Here is a 19586-nt window from a genome sequence, read left to right on the forward strand (position 1 = left end):
TAATTATTTTAATTATTTTTATTAAAGTTGCCCCTGGTATAGGGGCAACAGTAATGGGGCAAGATAGGCACGTATATAAAATTATGTTATTAACAATGTATAAGTTGGAATTCACTATTAAAACAAAGAAATACAAATCCAACACCCATTTAATATTATTACAACGAAATGCAAGTATATTTCACTTTTTTGCTAAAACTACACATCGCACGTGAATGGTGTTTGTATGTGGTGATAGCCCCAAGTCTCCATTCGTGCATACGGGTAGTGGCGTCTCGATAGCTATAAGGATGCGGGAGATATGAGGCTGAAAGTGGTTGAAAGTGGCTTTCTATTTCGAATGTTTTGTTCGAATTAAATTTGAACATAAAATTCGGATATTGGTTCGACTATAGAACGATCGTAAACGTTCCAGAAACGTTGAAAATAGTTCGTTTGACTAAACGTAAAAATTCTCTAATTAGTCTGGAAACGGGGGACCTAATTCTTGCATTCTGTGAAAACGGTTAAGATTGGCTATAATGTAATTATCTTAATCTTCACTATCGTTACTTTTTAAAAACCCAACGAAGTCTTTCATTATTGTTTAAAAGAAATTTTAGTATATTTCATAGGTAACAAACCAAAGATGATTGGTGTAGAATATGACAGTGCTGTGATTTACCAATAAAGAGTTATGAACCTAAAATAAAACCGTACGTCATTTTGTCCGTATCTCCCCTACATTTTCGGTTTTAACGTTACGTTTGAAGCCCGCGGGACGATTTCGGCATATCGTTTTCCGAGAAATAAGAAATAAAGTGGTGGGAACGGCGCCGCGCGAAAAGTTTCGTCGCGTTGACGTTCCCTTTCACATCGGACCACCGCCTCTGCCGTACGCACTGTACGAAGTAAAATAGCGCAACACGGGTTTATCTTTTAACACTTAATAGCCGGTGTTTTCCCGAAAATCTCGTAGGCGTCGCGCTTGGCTGGCCACTCGCCACTCGCCAGTCACCGCCGGAGTACGGGAAGCAAATGGCAGACGGAGAGCGCGCGTAAATGACACCGACGGGATCGTATTTTACTGTCGCCTCCACCCCCAATCGGCCCGAGCTATTAAAAGAAGAGGGGCGACGGGAATATTCCACTTTCGCCTTCCGTTTCTGCAGCTCGTTCCAAGTATCTCTGTTTTGTTTTTCAATTATAACAGTGCGTAAAAGGAACGTAAACTTACCTTCCATGTCGTCTGCCAGAGCCCTTTTGGAAGCGGGCCTCAGGTCGTAAGAGAAAGAAGCCGTCCTTCGTAGCGGCAGACGGGCGCCGGGTTGCGACTCCACGTACAGGGCGGCGCGGCCGTCCACCGAGGCGAAACAGCGGAGTAGATCCAAGGGACTGCCGTCGTCGGGGGCGAACAGGGGATGCAGCTTGCGTCGTCCTTCCAGATAGAGACGAGCCCCGGCCCAATCCGGGCCAACTCGCAGGCAGCCGCGAAAGTCGCGGCCGGAAGTTCCGTGTCGCAACACCACCCTGAGGGCGCCTCGGGGATAGCGCCACTCTACTCTCCCTTGGCTGCAGCGAAGATACACGGGGCGCACCCCGCGGAAGGATTCCGGATGGTCCAGTCCACTGCAAAATAGAAAAAAAAGAAGAAATTGCCATCAGAAGAGGAATACGAAACTTGCTCTATTGTAATTCCTCTTCTGAAGGACCAACTATCGCGCGGTATGGTCAATTCTTTCGTATTGGATGGAACTTCTAAACAGATTTTAGATCGTATTATCAGCGTAAAAGCATCGAAAACATGATAATTTAAAAAGATATTCCTGGGCATAAACCTACGAATGACCGATTGACGTTACTTTTGGGAGCTAATGCTAGTAATAATATGAAGCTTATCCCGCTTCTTGTCTATTATTCTGAGAACCCTAGAGCATTAAAAAAACATTCCGTAATTAAAGAAAGACTGCCATGATGTGGAGATCGAATAAAAGAGCATGGGTTACGTAGGTTTTTTTTCAAAGAATGATTGTGCTCCAAGCATCGAAGATTACCTTCAGACCAATGAATTGCCATTAAAAGCACCGTTGCTATTGGATAATGCACCAGGACACCCAAAAGACCTTGAAGATAATTTGCTGGAAGACTAGTTGACAGTTCAGTTTCTACCTCCGAATACCACTTCGTTGATTCGACCAATGGATCAAGAGGTTATTGCGAGTTTCAAGAAATTGTACTCGTACGTTCGAGCATTGTTTCGTCGGTGTTTCGAAGCATGCAAGTTCTCCTCAACGATGTTATTAAAAGTGTTTTGGAAAGAAATATTTGACATTCTTGAAGCTATTCTTGAAGCTCATTCAAAAGGCATGGTCAGAAATCACTCAACGACAGTTGAATTCTGCTTGGCGAAAGCTCTTTCCCTCCTGCATTCGGGGAGAGGGAGAGGATGTCCCTGAAATTATGAATGAAATCGTGACAACTGCTAGAGATCTGGAATTGGAGGTGAATTTAAAGAGCTCATAATGGAACCTGAAACTGATCTGACGACAGAAGAACTCCAAGAACTCTTAAATGAAGAACACCAAGAAACTCAGAGAGATGTGTTTTCTTCCGAAAAAGAGGAAGACGAAAGAGGATCAATGCCGACATCTGCCATTAAAGATCTCTTGAAGAAGTGGGAAGATGTCAGAACAACTGTCTTAGAATGGCACCCAAATGTTTTAAGTATATTGGAATAAATAAAAATTACAAGCCTTTTTAAGTATCTCACAGTTGAAACAATTACAGTCGACCACCCCTATAACACTGTTGATAATTCCGTGTTATATGAATTCCATGTTGTACGAGTCACTTAGATTTTCAAATACGTGCCGGGCTGCGAACGGCTCACGTATTTGTAAAACTTAAGTGACTCGTACAACATGGAATTCATATAACACGGAGTTATCTACAGCGTTATAGGGGGTCTACTGTACTGTAATATTTCGATGGAGAGCCACAAATTTATAAGGGGGGAAATAAAGATGAAAGTTATCTAGGTAATAGCATAAGCGAATACCGTAACACTCGAACGACCTAAGGCTACACTCTTCCGGTGTAGGAACATCTTGGCCAATAGTTAATAACTTCCGGCGTTATTAACTAGCGACGGCAGAGGACCCGTCTGCCAAAACGGGCAAATTAAATAATATAGAAGTAAAGCTCGATTGCTCTTCAACCCACGGCCGGAGGAAAGTCGATAATTCAAATATAGAAGACAAAACAAACGGCTGACGGGGAATAGAAAATGACGGCCCGAAGGAAGAGTATAACTTCATATTAAATCACGTTACGGTATTTTAAAGTTTCTACCCGCCGTCCTTTTCCTACCGCTTTGTACTTTTGAATTTCCACCCCTAAGCTATTTCGCTCTATTACATTCGCCTTTGTTAGACTACGCCCGCTACTTTCACCGTCGTGTGACGCCACAAACGTCCTTCCACCGGCACCAGTGGCACGAGCTAGGGGCAATCCACGTCACACTACGGTACCGTACGTGGTCGAGCAAATCTTAGGACAAAATCTGCCGACGCATTTAGAATTTGACCCGGCAACCCGCGTCGGACGGGCCGGTCCGGAGGCGACGCGCGGTTGTTTACATTACGTCGGCCGTTAATAGTACTGTACTGTACTTTATCGGGGCGCAACTACCGCGGAGCGCGTGGGCCACCGAACGATGCGCGAGGAAAGAAGAGTATCGGCCAGGGAACGGAGTCGTGGCATTAAAACGGAACCGACGCCGCGCTTCTACCGAAAAAGCAACCTTTACTCACTCCGCGTGCGTCACCGGCGCGCCCGAGACGAGACGACGCGTGGCGGATTAATTAAAGGCGTGGGTGCTGCGCGCGACGACGTCTTCTCCTCTCGGCCTTCGACCCGTCGCTCGTCTCCCTCCCGCAACTCTCGGTATTTCGACTTCCGGCGGACTTTGTCGGCGGTGCCCTGGACGGGCTTCCGGCCCGAAAGGGTCCGCTCCCGTCTTCCCGGTGACCCTCCCCGATTGCCCCTCTCTTCCCTCCGTTTTCTCCCCCTTACCCCTCCGTCCGGAGGCCCGGGGTCTGCCGCCCGCGGAAAGAGGAAAGCCACTCACCTTCCGGTCCAGTCGCATCCATCGGAGGCGCGGGCCCTCCGGGGGCACAGGGCCACCAGCGCCACCAGGGTCCAGGCGGTGGCCGCCCGCATCCTAGGCGCGGGCCGGCCGGAGCGCGCCACCGCCGCCCGCCGCAGAAGCCCGGCCGGGAGCCGGACGCCGTCGACCGTCCACCGCGTCACCATCCATGGACCGAATGAGTCGGCGGCGCCCGTTTGCTCCGGGCGGCGGTCGGGACCGGTCCACTCGGGGGGGGAGGACGGACGGGTCCATTCGACGGAGGGAAGAAGGCCGACCGCGCGGCGTCTCGACCGTCCCGTCCCGGACTCCCGTCGGTTTCCGGAGGGCGGCCGTCCGGTCCCGCGGCGCGCGTCGTTCCGTCCTCCGCCGTCCCGCGGCGCGCGGACCGGGCCGGGCCGCGGCGGACGGTTCCGCACCGCGCGCTCCGTCACGGGGGGGAACGGACGGGCCCGGCGGCGGAAGGCGTGGGCCGACGGCGGCTCTTCGGGCGTTTTTTCTTCCGGCCGTCCCGGGTACGAAAGGGGGAAAGCGGCGGCGGCCGAGGTGAGGTGACGGGACGGAAGGGCGCTCTTCCGCTTCCCCTTCTTCGCCCGTCCTTCGGCCAAAAAGGCCACCAGCGGGTTTTCCGTCGGAGACGCCTGCGTCGTCTCCGCACGCGCTGGCGACGGGTGACGGCACCCGCGGGTTAGCTTCCGGTAAACTGTAGAATAAGAAATAAGAGTGGCCGGAGATCCTCCCCCGGCGGCGCGTGGTGAGAGGCCAAAAGCCACCGGCGGCGGGGGGAGCGATAGGGAGGGGAGAGTGGGCCACTTCTCCCGGAACGGGCCTTGGGCGCGGATGGGAGGTAAGTGCCGGCTAGAGGAGCGGAGGGAAGCGCCCTTCCCCTCTCGGTAAGTGGGCGGTTCCCGGGAAGTACGGAAGAGGAAATAAAAGGGTCGCGGAAGAGGAACTTTACCGTCTTCCGGGGACTTCCGCCATTTTTCGTAGGCGGGGCGAGAGTCCGGCGGACGGAACGGGGAAGGGCGGAGGAGGCAGGCGATTCAGATTACCTTTCGGCGTCGAGGGTTGAGTTTTATTTGGTTGAGAATTTCTAAGCTTTGGAAATTTTGCCAAAGGGACGGGCGACCAGGTTTTAAAGTATTTGGTAAAGGTCAATTTACAGACTTATTTACCTAACATGTCAAAATTGTGGGATGTAGGAATAGTAATTTTGCGGAAATGTAGATAAAGCCGCGTGTGTCGAGTGGTCGAGTGCGGGTGTAATTATGGAAAACGTTAACAAAATATAGTTTTTCCAGCCGAGGAAAACTTTTGCGCCTTTCCCCGTGGCAGAATCGGTAGGAGATTCTTCCTCATTTGGTTCCTCTGGGTCGATATTGTTAAAGAGCGCCGTCACTTCACGTTGGGAAAATGTTCCTTCCGCTCCGAACGACGGGGGTAAGCCGGTCGCCCACCTCTCTACAGTCAATTCCGGCGTAATTTTCGTATTATTCCGTCCGACGGCCGCGACTCGGGGCAACCCGGGGGACCGTATCCGTCCTAAAGATTACTTTACCTACCTATTAACCGGTCGACCGCCGGCGTAACCCATAATTAATTGATTAACCGGTCGTCCGCTTATTCTAGTTTACGCCGAGCAGTAACACAAACTTATTGTTTTTCGTGACTGCACTCGTCCCGGGCGGCAGGAAATTCCTATTAATAACGGCCGGAACCACACGTTTACCGTTTTCCCAGTGCGGTTGTGACTGCGCGCCGTCTTCTCTCCCTTACCGTATCCCCCACCGCCGCGGGGGGACGGAAACGTGGGGACCGTCGGCGTAATTGTAAACTAGCTGATTTAGCTCGGACGAGAAACTTCGGTGGGGCCCTAACCCGGCCCCACCGAATATAAACGATGATGAAGACCGTCGTATCTTCTCCGGGTGTGAATCGTGCGTATTTGCTCTATTGCTTTCTTTAAATGCAGAGAAGTGACGTCCTCATCCTCCGACGGGGATTTTCCACCTCCTCTCGACTTTCGTAAGAGCCGATTATCCGGCCTCGACCGGTTAGACGGAGGGTGGATCGGCCAACTACGCTCGTCGAACGGGGTCGAAGGTCGAGGCGGTCTTACCGGTGGCGGTTCCTTTAGAATCGGCCGGCGACCAAACAGTAGAGGGCGTAACCGGTTTGACCCCGGAGACCCGGGTTCGTCGCCTTCCCACTCTTTTCTCGTAATTTTCTATTTTCCGAAAAGTCGTCGTTCGTCCTCCCCCCCAAAAAAAACTTCGTCTCGACGCCGCCTCATCCGTCGTTATATGCCGTCTCTCCCTCCCACGAAGGAGAAAATAAAGGACGAAGAGAAAATGGCAGGATTAAGGACAAACGGGCGCGACGTCTTCTGGGGAAGGAGGCTTTGTTAGGGGACAAACCGGTAAAAGCGGCCGGGGAGAGAGAGACGCCGTCTGTAATATTTGGCGTGGGCGACGGGTCGAGACCCCCAAGAAAAGTCTCCGCCTTAAGAAGGTCACGGGCCGTCGTCTTCTAAACTTTCTTTTTTAAACCATTATCCCATTAAAGCAATTAAATGTTTGCGTAAATATTGCCGACGACAGAACGGATCACGTCGTCTAGGTGATCGTTTCCTACTCCTTTCTATTCATCCAACGCTTAAAACAATTTCGGTGCCAATACGGTACGAACTTCTTACCAGATTTTATTACCTTCGAATATTAAAAAGAAAGAAAAAAAGAAACAATCCTTTCTAAATCAGTAATAACATAGACAAACTGCTTTATTTCATCGCCTGTATTTTTGTAGTTCAAAGGTTAAGTTCGAAGGAAAATTTGGTAAAATCTCGTTCGAAAGACAATTGTTTTCTTATGTAATGTGAAAAATTTCAAGATTTTCTATCGAAATATAAGCAATAGAAAAGAGCAAAATTGCCAAAAAAGCTATATTTTCTTCTTCTCCTCCTCATCCTCCTCCTCTTTTTTTCATCCGATACTGCAGACTCTCGTAGAGGGGGGAAAAGAAACACTACCGAATCTAAAAAGGTCAGATTTTAAACTTAAGCTTTTCTGGTTATCCTTGAGGTCTTCGCCAAACTTCCTGGACGATAGGTCAAAGTTCACGAGGGTTTCTTATAAAGCTAATTCGATTTTACGGTGTAATTGCTTATAAAAAATAGTAATAATAATAATAAAATTGAATGAAAACAAAACGAATTTCATTCGAAATGTTACTCGGAATTACAAAAGTGAATGAATATATCCGGCAAATATTACTATATTTAGCTTTTTATTAAATTGTTTTCTTGTGTCAGATCATCATCTTAGTTATATTATTATTTTATTACATTTTTTTCCCTTACATTTTCATATGTTTTGTTAATTAAGAGAAACTTAATTTGAAGCGATAGAAAATTATTATGTTCTTCTTCTGATATAAAAAGCCAATGCAATTGAAATAACCTTGAAGATAAAGCAAAGTTATAAAAATGACTTCATATTTCAAGGTGCTAAGAGAGAAACAAGTTATGTCACATTGTTTAAAATACCGAGTCACGTCACCTGATAGGTAAATGTCAACTTAGCATTCGTAACACGAGTGATGGATGTAAAATAGAATGGTTCATTAATTACAAGTCGACCCCCCTATAACACTGTTGATTTTTCCGTTTTATATGAATTCCATGTTGTACGAGTCACTTAGATTTTACAAATACGAGTGCACGGCTATGATTGGCTCACATATTTGTAAAATCTAAGTGACTCGTACAACATGGAATTCATATAAAACGGAAAAATCAACAGTGTTATAGGGGGGTCGACGTCACTCGGTGTGATAAACCCTTACGTTAATATAACCTTTGTAAATAGAAATCAAATACTATAATATAATACAATAGAGGGGTTAGAAGCACGAAATAAGCTAATAATCTTAACATTCGTTCTTAATTTTTTCCTATTTGTTCCTATTTAAATATCTCATAATAAAAACAATTAGTGACATTCCTTGTTATTCACTTCATCCTTTATTTTATGTATTTAATTTCACTTACTATTAAAATTGCTATTGTAGTCGTCATTCCGTATACTATTTGTGCTTTATCCTGCAATATTTCAGACAGTTTGTCTAAACAACCCTACAATATATTAAAAGATTAGAACAGTATAATACACCCCTAGTATAGTACACCCCTATAACACTGTAGATAATTCTGTGTTATACGAATTCCGTGTTGTACGAGTCACTTAGATTTTACAAATACGTGTGCCGGGATGTGAACTGCTCACGTATTTATAAAATCTAAGTGACTCGTACAACATGGAATTCATATAACACGGAATTATCTACAGTGTTATAGGGGAGTCTACTGTATACAAATATATTTAATAGATAATGTATAAATTATTTATTCTGGATCAATATTATTATAATTGTAATTGAAGTATGAGCTATTTATAATAATTTCATTGGAATTTATTTGTTTAAAACTTACTTTTGGATGTTTAATCTCCACTTTATTAACTCGACAAGACATTGTTATATTTCCCTTGTAATCTAATTCTCCTGTCACACCACAACATTTAAACTAGTGAAATAACAGAATTTTAATATTAAAATTTAAATTAATTAATTAAAAAATGCGTATGAAACTTACCAAAAATTCAATAGAAGTGAAGAATTTTGTATTGAGTAAATAGCCGAGTAATTGCTTTTCCACTGTATATTTTATCTATTTTGTTAATTAATTAGAAAATTATAAAAATTATTAAAAGACTAACAAATTATATTTATGCAAATTAATTTTAATTATAATTCAAACCTTTTTTCCGGTCAAATACATTGTCATAGAGATTACTATTACACAAAGGATTAGAGGAAAAAACAACGAACTGGCAAACTAGATCGAAAATTATATTTTTCAATATAATAAATGATAAATATTATTATAATATAAAGATTTTTTTTGTGTAGATGATGGAAAATTCGGTTAAAACAAGAGCATTCCTCGTTTTATCTCCAACTTTACCCTCTTGCAGGTGCGAATCCACACCCGGCATTAATTAAACCACTTATTTAAATATATATAAACATACTTACACAACATAACAGTAGTAAACTTTCTAGACACACTCCGCAACATCCAAGAAATCCTATAAAGAAGGCGGTAAGTCCGACGATAATAATCAGATACGAAGCAATTCTCAATAATTCGATCGATTTTAGCGGTTCGTCTATGAATAACTTCATCACTTGAGGATCTTTTAATATCCATACTCCAGTTATTGTGACGATTATACCGAAAACCTAAAAGGAATTAATTTTGTTTTTACCGGATACATTATTAGAGAAATTGAGGCCGACGTTTTCACCGCGAAAATGTATACGTCAGACTTCCTGTGAGCCTAGAAGTTTGACAATGGCGTTTGGAACGTCGCGACGTTCCAAACGCCATTGTTAAACTTCTATTATTTTCTTAAGAAGTATGCGAAATTTCAAAATTTTCTGTAAAACGGTTGTCGAAATATAAGCCCGAAAAGCACGAAACAGTGTTTTCTCCTCCTCCTCCTCCATCTAGCACTTCATACGCTCGTAGAGAAAAAACTACTGGGTCTATAAAAGTGTTAAAATATAGGGACATAGCGTTAAAGTTTTTCAGTATAAAATGAATATTAATTTATTATTTCAGCCGCTTTCAACAAAAAAAATCATCACACTAATAGTTAAATATGAAAGTCAACGTTCTTCCCAATGCAATAGCATTGTCATCTGGTCGTCTTAAAACCGGAAGGAGAACTTTCAGAAGCAATAAAGCCAACCAGGATCATCATCTGCCAGTAACTCGGTTCGAAATACAGTGTGTAACTCAACCAATGGAACAAAGAATCCTTTCTCTGGCCAATGATATAGAATAGTAAACGATAAACTAAATGCATTTATGACTCGCTAAACCGCAATGTTTCTACCTTCATTGGTTTCCCATCCGAGATCAACTCGGATTCAACTGTTACTCAATTAGAATTTTTAAATGTTTCCCTTGTAAAATAAAGTTATTTAATTATTCCAATACCATAGCAAAGCACGCATATTCTTATAAATGAATTACTTACCAGTGTTATTATATTATTAGCAAACAAAATAAACTTGACTATCATCGTAAACGCTTTGCACAAGATTCATTTATCTTTTTAAAAAATTCGAACTTTCGTTTAAGTCGGTTCGATATTCAACGAAGAAATTTCGAATTATAAAAGCACGAGATTCCCATTACAGCTGTAACGATCATCGCCAGTGTTTTTAACTTAGGAAATTTATTATTACAGACGTGTATTTTGTATAATATTGAACTTTTATTATTGGCTTCAAATATATATTTTAATTCAGAAGATAGATGAGATTTATTAAATCTATCTGCAAATTTGTTGAAGCTTGTTCCACAACAATGTCAAATCGACATAAGAAAATGTTAAATATAGTCTCATAAATTTTTAAATACGGAAATTTCTCTTGAAATTTTAAATCTATAATTATAATTTAGATTTTATTGGAGTTATTTCCAAAGAATTTAAAGAAAACAATAAAATTTTGGTGCTAGGTACACGGGTGTACACTGTATATTAAACCCGTGTAGTATTTCGCTTTTCTCAACCATGGCACACTTCAGTTTCGTATTAATTAACAAACTCTAAGTAAATTGCCTCTGTTCCGCCAAGTGACACTACAGAGTACAAAGAGTCTTTGTCTTAATCATAAGCTTGATCTGGCACCCAGCGACCACTGAGTGACTCGGGTTAAGTCGAACATGAGATAAATACTCAGGCTCTGACTCTAGCTCTGGTTCCCTCAGAGATTCAACCCTCATACATAGATATACGTTTTGGTGCAGCCTGTACTGCACATAGAGTTCTCTAGCAATGAGTGACTAGCTCACAATAACGGTCAGCGGGGTCCCTTCCCCTAGAAAAGGGGGCCCTACCCAGTGCGTCCATTTAGCTTATAGATCGAAGAGGCCCTAAGTTGAAAGGTGAAGACAAAGTGGTCACGCATTTTTAAGATATTAGCCTGAAAAAATTCCAATATTCCTCAATAAAGAAACAAAGAGGTACAAGTGTGTGCTCGAAACAACTTTATTTCTTACAGTGTATATGTTACCCACCACTATTTCTTGCTTACAAGAAGTGTTTAAAGTACCCTGTATGCACTCTCACACATCTTTGCAATGATTCTCTACCTGTTCAAAAAAGCCAGGCACTGAACATGTAGTATTACAGGCAACTGTAAAATGTTAACTTTATTATTTACAGTGTATATGTTATGTTTTGTGCGTACACTTTTACCTTTTTGTCTCTTATTGAAGAGTGTTGGTGGGATCTTTTTAGGCTAATATCTTGAAATGCAAGGTATTACAACCTCTGTTGATTATACATTTTCATTGCATTTTGTGATGGTTTTGTGATTCGAAATCCTTCAATGATTTCAAGTATTAAATTCTAACGAAAATTAAAAAATAAATAAATAAAACTCGTCTCTACCCTCAAAGTAAACTTTTTTGGCATTTTATAATAGTACAATAAAACCCGTTAAGATGTTCTCGCCTAAGATGTTAGAATGTGCATGGGGACACGATTCAGTTCAACCACTTTGACACTTAATAACTAATTCCTGTCTTAAACCATCTGACTCCATCTGATTCTAACCATTCAGACCACAGAAATTATTAGGCTTCAAACGAGGTGAACCAAATCATTCCCCCCTCCCCCACACACACAGTATAACATCTACACATATAGAAAAAACCTCGAATATTTTGCGTATCTCGAAATTTCGAGGTGTCCCGAGTCCAAAATTGTAAAAATTTGGGAGGGGTCATTTTTTGACCGAGCGCTATACTTTCCATCTGTATATGCACAACAACACATACAATGAACATGCCATAACACTATTTTTGTGTATCACTGCAAGAACTTACTCGAGTCATTTATTACTATTTCTAATTTAGTTCTTAAGTCTTTACTTTTATGCTTTTCTAATACATTCAGTGTGGCTCCCGCAAACGCTTAAAGTAATTCTAAATATCTCCTCCGAATAACAATTAGAAAAATTCTTTCTTAGGTAGTGTGCAAAATTTCAGATTTTTAAATAAAGAAGTTGTCGAAATATAATAAATTAAAAAGTGCGAAAATCCTCCAAAAAAAAAAACTGTATTTCTTCTTCTTCTTTTACTTCTTCTTATTGTTTATTCGGCACTACAGAATCTTCTAGAGCACGGGTCACCAAACTACGGCCCTCAGACCAAATCAGTTCTTTCAGACCGTCGCCGCACTGTACCACAAATTAGCTAAAATATAATTATTTATATGGAAATATCATAGATTATAAATGAAATTACTACGCAGAAAAAATTAAAATAAGTGTAAATAAAAATGCCAAAATTGGTCCAATCTCAATTCTGCATTTGACAGTAATATAATTTTTAGGAAAATCACTGAAGAACTTTTTGTGTAAGTACCTGCAATGAAGTTTCTAAGAAAAGTAATTAATTGTTTGTGTATTGGTAAATACAATCGACCCCCCCTATAAATATAACTGTAGATTATTCCGTTTTATATGAATTCCATGTTGTACGAGTCACTTAGATTTTACAAATACGTGAGCCATTCACAGCCCGGCACACATATTTGTAAAATCTAAGTGACTCGTACTACATGGAATTTATATAAAACGGAATAACCAACAGTGTTATGGAAGGTCGACTGTAAATATGTTGGTTTTCTTTATTTTTTGAATATTCAGCACACTATATTAAACAAAATGGTTATGCGGCCAGCTGTAAAATAAGATTGGTGACACCTGTTCTAGAGGTTAAACAGGTCTAAAAAACTCAGATTATAGACTCAAGTCTCTCTGGTTATCAGCGATAAAAATTATTTTGAAATACTTCTGTCGGGTATACTTAGTCTGTGGAAAATTTTGTGTGTAAAACTTGATAAAATTTTCACACATTAAGCCACAAAGCCACGTCAAGGCGACACCCATTTTGTGGTAGTTTTTTGATTTCCAGAAACTGACCCCGATTGCTTGACAGAATAACAATCGGGGAATAAAACTGGATATTCGTTGCTATTCCATTAATTCATTAAACTGAAACCCATGGCAAAAATTCCAATTATTAGGTTATTTTAATCAAATGTTTTTTGGAGGAATTCTCGTAAAAATTTGTCAATTTCAAATAAATATAGCAACGAATAAAAGATTACGCTAAAAATGTAAATATAACTAATATAGTATAATATAAATAATATACTGTAATATGAAAATGTATATCAAAGAGTCTCTCGTTGTCACACAGAACATCAATTTATATCCCACAGGTCTTTCAACACCCAAATGAAGATCTATCAGTGGTCGTGTCCTCTACAGAAGAGTAAATCTTGTTACCAACCATAAATTGACTTTTAAAAAGAAATGTGAAAACTAACCTGAAACAGATTACAAGTGTATATTTTAATCTTTCAGACCATACTATATAAAAGCCAATGGATCTTCAATAGAAAGCATGTTAATCACGTTCTACATTTGATGCCTGCAGTGGATAGGCCAGTGATCAGAGTGAAATTCGGATCAGGAGGCCCCCATCATTCCACAAGCAGAGCAAATGGATGCTTGGTTTGGGCAAATATGCTACTAAAATAGGCTACCAGGCATAACATTCTGATGCTTGCAGTAGGTAGGCCTGTGATCAGAGTGAATTTCGGATCAGGAGGCCCCCATAATCCCACAAGCAGAGCAAAATGAATGCTTGGTTTGGGCAAATATGCTACTGAAATAGGCTACCAGGCATAACATTCTGATGCTTGCAGTAGGTAGGCCTGTGATCAGAGTGAATTTCGGATCAGGAGGCCCCCATAATCCCACAAGCAGAGCAAACGAATGCTTGGTTTGGGCAAATATGCTACTAAAATAGGCTACCAGGCATAACATTCTGATGCTGGCGGTATGTAGAGCTGCGATCAGAGTGAATATTTGCCCAAACCAAGAATCCATTTGATCTGATTGTGGGATGATGGGAGCCTTCTGTTCCGAAATTCAATCTGATCACAGGCCTACCTATTTGCGAATTTCAAATTATGAGGCCTCCATCATCCCACTAGCAGAGTGAATGTATTCCTGATTTGGGTAAAAGTTGGCAAAGTAAACTGTAAAAATTTAATATGCCTTGCGGTTTAATATGGTTAATTAATAATGAATGTGATATTGTGGATTGATGATTTTGTATTTTTGTTAATGTTCACTTGATACCTTATTTCGGTCCCCTCTTTTCAAACTTTGGTTAATGAAAAAATAGAAGTTTTAATACAAAGACCTGGGTTACAAACTGTCTGTTTGACAACCAGTATAAGCAAATGTTACTATTTCTGTATAAGCTATAAAGTGAAATTTGTTGAAAGTGTTTTCAACAATTCTTCTTTTATATAGATTTACAGTCAACTATGTGTGATATTCAAGNATGAATGCTTGGTTTGGGCAAATATGCTACTAAAATAGGCTACCAGGCATAACATTCTGATGCTGGCGGTATGTAGACCTGCGATCAGAGTGAATATTTGCCCAAACCAAGAATCCATTTGATCTGATTGTTGGATGATGGGAGCCTTCTGTTCCGAAATTCAATCTGATCACAGGCCTACCTACCTGCGAATTTTGGATTATGAGGCCTCCATCATCCCACTAGCAGAGTGAATGTATTGCTGATTTGGGTAAAAGTTGGCAAAGTAAACTGTAAAAATTTAATATGGCTTGCGGTTTAATATGGTTAATTAATAATGAATGTGATATTGTGGCGTGATGATTTCGTATTTTTGTTAATGTTCACTTGATACCTTATTTCGGTCCCCTGTTTTCAAACTTAGGTTAATGAAAAAATAGAAGTTTTAATACAAAGATCTGGGTTACAAACTGTCTGTTTGACAACCAGTATAAGCAAATGTTACTAATTCTGTATAAGCTATAAAGTGAAATTTGTTGAAAGTGTTTTCAACAATTCTGCTTTTATATAGATTTACAGTCAACTATGTGTGATATTCAAGCATTTACGTGGAGGGTTGAAATTTTCTAAAGCCAAACTGTTAGGATGAACGTCATTAATTTGTATGATAAATGCTTTTTATAAGCATTTAGTGCATTGCATTATAATTACTAAACTTACAAACTCTGGTACGTGGATATGTTTTACAATAGTTGAAAACACTTTCAAATATAGGAATCGTCCATGAATTATGTAACGCTATTTTTATACTTTTTAACAACTATTCCATCTCTTGTAACGGTCCTTAACGTCATTGCAAATACCTACATCCAAAATTACGTAACGTATAACTTCGATCTTAATTGTAATAACAAGTAAGAAATAATACACAGCACGGGATATCAAATGTTGCATCACTTTATTAATTACATGCGTAACATATAAAGCAGTGACACAAACACTATGGTTCCCTATGCACCACTTCAGAAACAAAAGTGAGTCATTGTCTTACCGGGAGATCCTAGCATTATGTAATGTTTTCATTAACACCTCACCTCATGTATCTGCGTTACATAATTTATGGACAGCCGTATGCATAATATGCCATTACAATTATACAGACTAATTTATTGTGGACAGAAGCAACTCTAGAAGCTCTATTCCCGGACACGTGTTTATTAATGCTTACATTAATGATTTAAGCATCTGGATGCAGAAGTATTTTGTTACCACATACGCAGACAATATAATTAACACCAATAGTTTTGATACCAGTAAACAATTATATGAATTAACCATTAATGTCAAAAGATAACTACAGTTAGTGTAAATGAGGCCATCTTTTTAACGCAAATGTAGTAAAATTAACTTTCCAAAATNGAGAAGATTCCATTGCTGTAGTCTTGACCCTAGAAGTTCCGCCTTATTCTTTGACAGGTCTAGGTCTCAAATGAGATCACTCGATTCCGCTTGACTCAGTCTGTGTGGTGTATCATCTTTTGCCTCAAAATCAGGGTCATGGAATGTGAAAGGCTTGTTGGGTTCTTCTTCTCCCACACTTTCTTCATTTTCTACTTCAAGCTCATAATGTTGGGATGGAGTAGGAACTGGTAAACTATCTGAATGTGGAATAGGTCAAATAGCAGATGGAAGATTTCGATATTGAACTGTTCCTTTTTTATTTATTGACAATCCTGCCTTTATAGGAGGAGTCAAGCAGAAATAGCAGTCATCTTTATGGTTTGTAGGTTCCCGCACAGCAAAAGCCATAGATCGTTTTTTTATTTTTCAGCCATTCTCGTAGTATAAGTGAACAAAAGTTGCAACATACAGTAAGTGTGGAGCCCATGACTTATCCTGGTCCTCTACCTTCGTACCAAAATAATGGTGATAGGCAATCTTCACAAGAGGCGTCAGATTGCGTTTCTGTGACGAAAATATTATTTTACCACAAATATAACAAAAATTGTTCATTAAATTTACACATTTTCGTGGCATTTTGGTATAATCAGTATTACACTCCAAAACCAGGAATTCTGTAAAAAGAAAAACAGAAGCAATATTAAACTCAGAGTCATAGTTACATTTATTATGTTTATAATCTACAAACGTATGGATAACGTTGTGCTATGCCAGTTGAGAGGTGACAACTCCCAAAAAAATAAATTTTTCCCAAAATAAAATGTAGACCCTAAAAATAAGACATGTTAATGTATCTCCAAAGCAAGAACTAATCGGTCATTTTTATGGTGATTTTTAATTTAACAGATGGAAATACATAAGAATACGCTAATTTTGAGCCCGAAACATTTTCATTGTTGTGCAGCGTTATCGGACTTTCTGGTCAAATTAACCTTTTGTTTAAGAGGAGGGAAACTCGCTTTTTTCAGCTTTTTAAATAATACTTTTAATTAAATTTTGTTGACTGTTTTCTAATTTTATTATTATTTTTTAATCTACGCAATATATAAATGATTACATTATAAATAGAATCCCTATAACATTCGCACAAATTAATGTATAATCATTCTCTATGAGAAATTACAGCTATTTCAATAAGCTATTTTTTATAATTAATAAATTATATAAATACAAAAATATTTAATAATTTTCTATAACATTTTTATTATTTTATATTTAAATTTTTAAATTATCATCGAGCTTTTCATCGTCAGACACAAAGGCTATTTTCTGTATAGTTTTATAATATTCTGCTATTATAAAAATCATTAGTAATCTTAAATCAATAATAAATTATCATCAATTAATCAATTATTTTATGTATAAAACATCTTTACGTTAAAAAAAATCCTGATATCAAATCAGTATCCAATGTATTTTTATAGTTTTATCTATCTATTTATTTTATCATTGTAGTTCTAGAATATAATAGAGTATATCGTCAGAGTATATTTAAGTTTAAATGGAGTTCACTACAAAATACTTTCAGCCATATTGGATTATTGGATTTTTCATCGCTTTAATATCAGTTACTTACATGTAAGGTTTTTCATTTTCCTCTCTTAAATTAGAACAATTATTAAATATTCTAATTAACATACTAATATACTAACATACAACTAACTAACATTCAATTTAAATACTTTAGTTATCTCAGTATAGTGTATAGTTACTGGAAAAGAAGAGGAATTCCTTCACCAAAAACAACGTGGTTGTTGGGTTCATACGGGACAAGATGGAAAGAGGTACATTTCTTATTAATNGAGGCATAAGAATTTTAGAAAGGCTTAGGTGGGCATAGCACAAAAAAGGTTGGGAAACACCGATATAGACAAACCGGGCAACCGCCTACAGCGCAAGCCACGATGGGGCGCAAAATTTCAAGCCATGCTTTATTCATATTTCACTAAAATATTAAATTAATAAGTGATATATATTTTAGGTATGGATTTTTTTCCTTATCACCCACACATCACACTATTTTAATATTTAACACTTGGTTCATTTTTGTTCCTTTCCTAAATGATTTGAACTTAGCGCTATTTAAAATTGGTTAAGATAAATATTTTAAAACGTTGACATTTTAATGGCTGCGGAACACGTGTCGGGCTATCAACAGAGAAATAAAAAATATATCTGGAGAGATGATGACATCTGTCTATTATTAGATATATGGCAAGAAAAAGTATTTATTTCTAACCAAAACTTCCATTTTGTTTGTTGGTGTTTGTGACTTATCATGTAGTTATGTCAATTTTATCATCGTGTGTAATAGCCGGGTTCTTCTCGAGCAGACTGCCTGTGCGAACAGCTCGACGTTCGTCTGGCGACAGTCACAATTGAGATTGTAGGCAAATCGAGACTGAAGTGAGTCGTGGATTGTGTGCAAAGATAGTACTGTATTACACTTGATGAATCCTTACTTATCAAAAGTGGAATTATGATTGCTAGTTGACTTTAGTCAGTACTCTTTGTCAGGAATGTTTTTCATTTTTAAGAAGTTTTTGCAACATTTTTCGATCTGGTTTCTCAAAAATGATTAAAGATTTTTTTTTCTTTTTTTATTTCAACTTTGAACAATCCAACAATTAATTCTAGAACTGGCCCTATGATATTTGTAGTTTTCTGTTTTGATTGATCAAAGCTTAGCACCAGAACAGTTAGAGATTTGTGTGGTTGTGTCGTATTGGTTGGCTGCTTATGATGAGGTTGGACACAAATTGTGAAGACTTGACACGCTTTTTTGGGGCCCTGCAGAATCTTGACACCAAGTAGGTTACACTTACCACTAGAGGTTTTGTGGATGGCGTGGTCATGTATGCACGAATTGGGGTAATAACATGGATGAGAAAATGACAAACAGTTTTTATTGTCAGTCGCTTTGAGGATTTCTTGACTTTTCATTGGCTCTCTCTATTGGATTTTGCTAATACAGTTAATAACAATAATAAATAAATAAATCTGGTAAACCAGTATTAATCCGAATACCATTGGAGTGCTAATTTATAACATTTCAAACCGTCATATAAATAATCTATTGGACTAATAATTTTAATGAACCATTTTCAATTGATCTTTAAAAATGTCTTATTGATCCCAGGGTTGATACTGAACACTTTGGGCACTCCCAATCTGTACAGCAATTGGATGCAATGTTTTACTTCTTTTGGTTGAATTTATATTACAGTAAATATTTACTGATTACACTGTTACACTGATACTTTTTCTTTTCATACAGAATTGTTGGAAAAAGAAGAATTTAAAGAGAACAATGTAAGTTGATTATAAATTTCAATAACATATAATATATAAGTAATATATTATAATGTTAATAATTATAATTATTAATATTACAAGTTATAATATTTATAATAATTGTAATAATTGTTATTCTTTTTAAAATTTTTTTCATGAAATCTCTTAGATTATTTTTAAATTACTTTTCATATGATATATGATAAGATCGCACCGACCTGCACA

General features: G+C 38.8%; 3 protein-coding genes across 4 annotated transcripts in view; 1 reads left to right on the forward strand and 2 right to left on the reverse strand.

The window, feature by feature from the left end:
• LOC111640944 (meteorin-like protein) overlaps positions 1-4427 on the reverse strand; it is a 5584-nt gene extending 1157 nt beyond the window's left edge. Inside the window, exons 1-2 of the mRNA XM_023387034.1 lie at positions 4109-4427; positions 1217-1608 (exon numbers count right to left, since the gene is read on the reverse strand). Of these exons, the coding sequence (XP_023242802.1) occupies positions 1217-1608; positions 4109-4293 (577 nt within the window). The 5' untranslated portion in view covers positions 4294-4427. The remainder of the gene's footprint in view (positions 1-1216; positions 1609-4108) is intronic.
• A 2956-nt stretch (positions 4428-7383) lies between these two features.
• Positions 7384-10363, reverse strand: LOC111640945 (23 kDa integral membrane protein-like). Its single transcript, XM_023387035.1, has 7 exons — positions 10231-10363; positions 9221-9427; positions 8943-9020; positions 8778-8852; positions 8616-8708; positions 8175-8258; positions 7384-7584 (listed from the first exon to the last, which is right to left on the reverse strand). Exons 1-7 carry the CDS (start codon positions 10273-10275, stop codon positions 7540-7542), a joined length of 627 nt encoding a protein of 208 aa, XP_023242803.1. The 5' UTR covers positions 10276-10363; the 3' UTR covers positions 7384-7539.
• Positions 10364-19342: 8979 nt separating this feature from the next.
• The window catches only part of LOC111640954 (cytochrome P450 3A8-like), a 31045-nt gene continuing 30801 nt past the window's right edge, over positions 19343-19586 (forward strand). For both annotated transcript variants that reach the window (XM_023387047.1, XM_023387045.1), the window contains exon 1: positions 19343-19379. The gene's annotated coding sequence lies outside the window, so the exon portion shown is untranslated. The remainder of the gene's footprint in view (positions 19380-19586) is intronic.

Source organism: Centruroides sculpturatus, unplaced genomic scaffold (assembly GCF_000671375.1).
Source record: "Centruroides sculpturatus isolate CEXI.00-Female unplaced genomic scaffold, Cexi_2.0 scaffold1461, whole genome shotgun sequence".
Lineage (NCBI taxonomy): Eukaryota > Metazoa > Arthropoda > Arachnida > Scorpiones > Buthidae > Centruroides > Centruroides sculpturatus.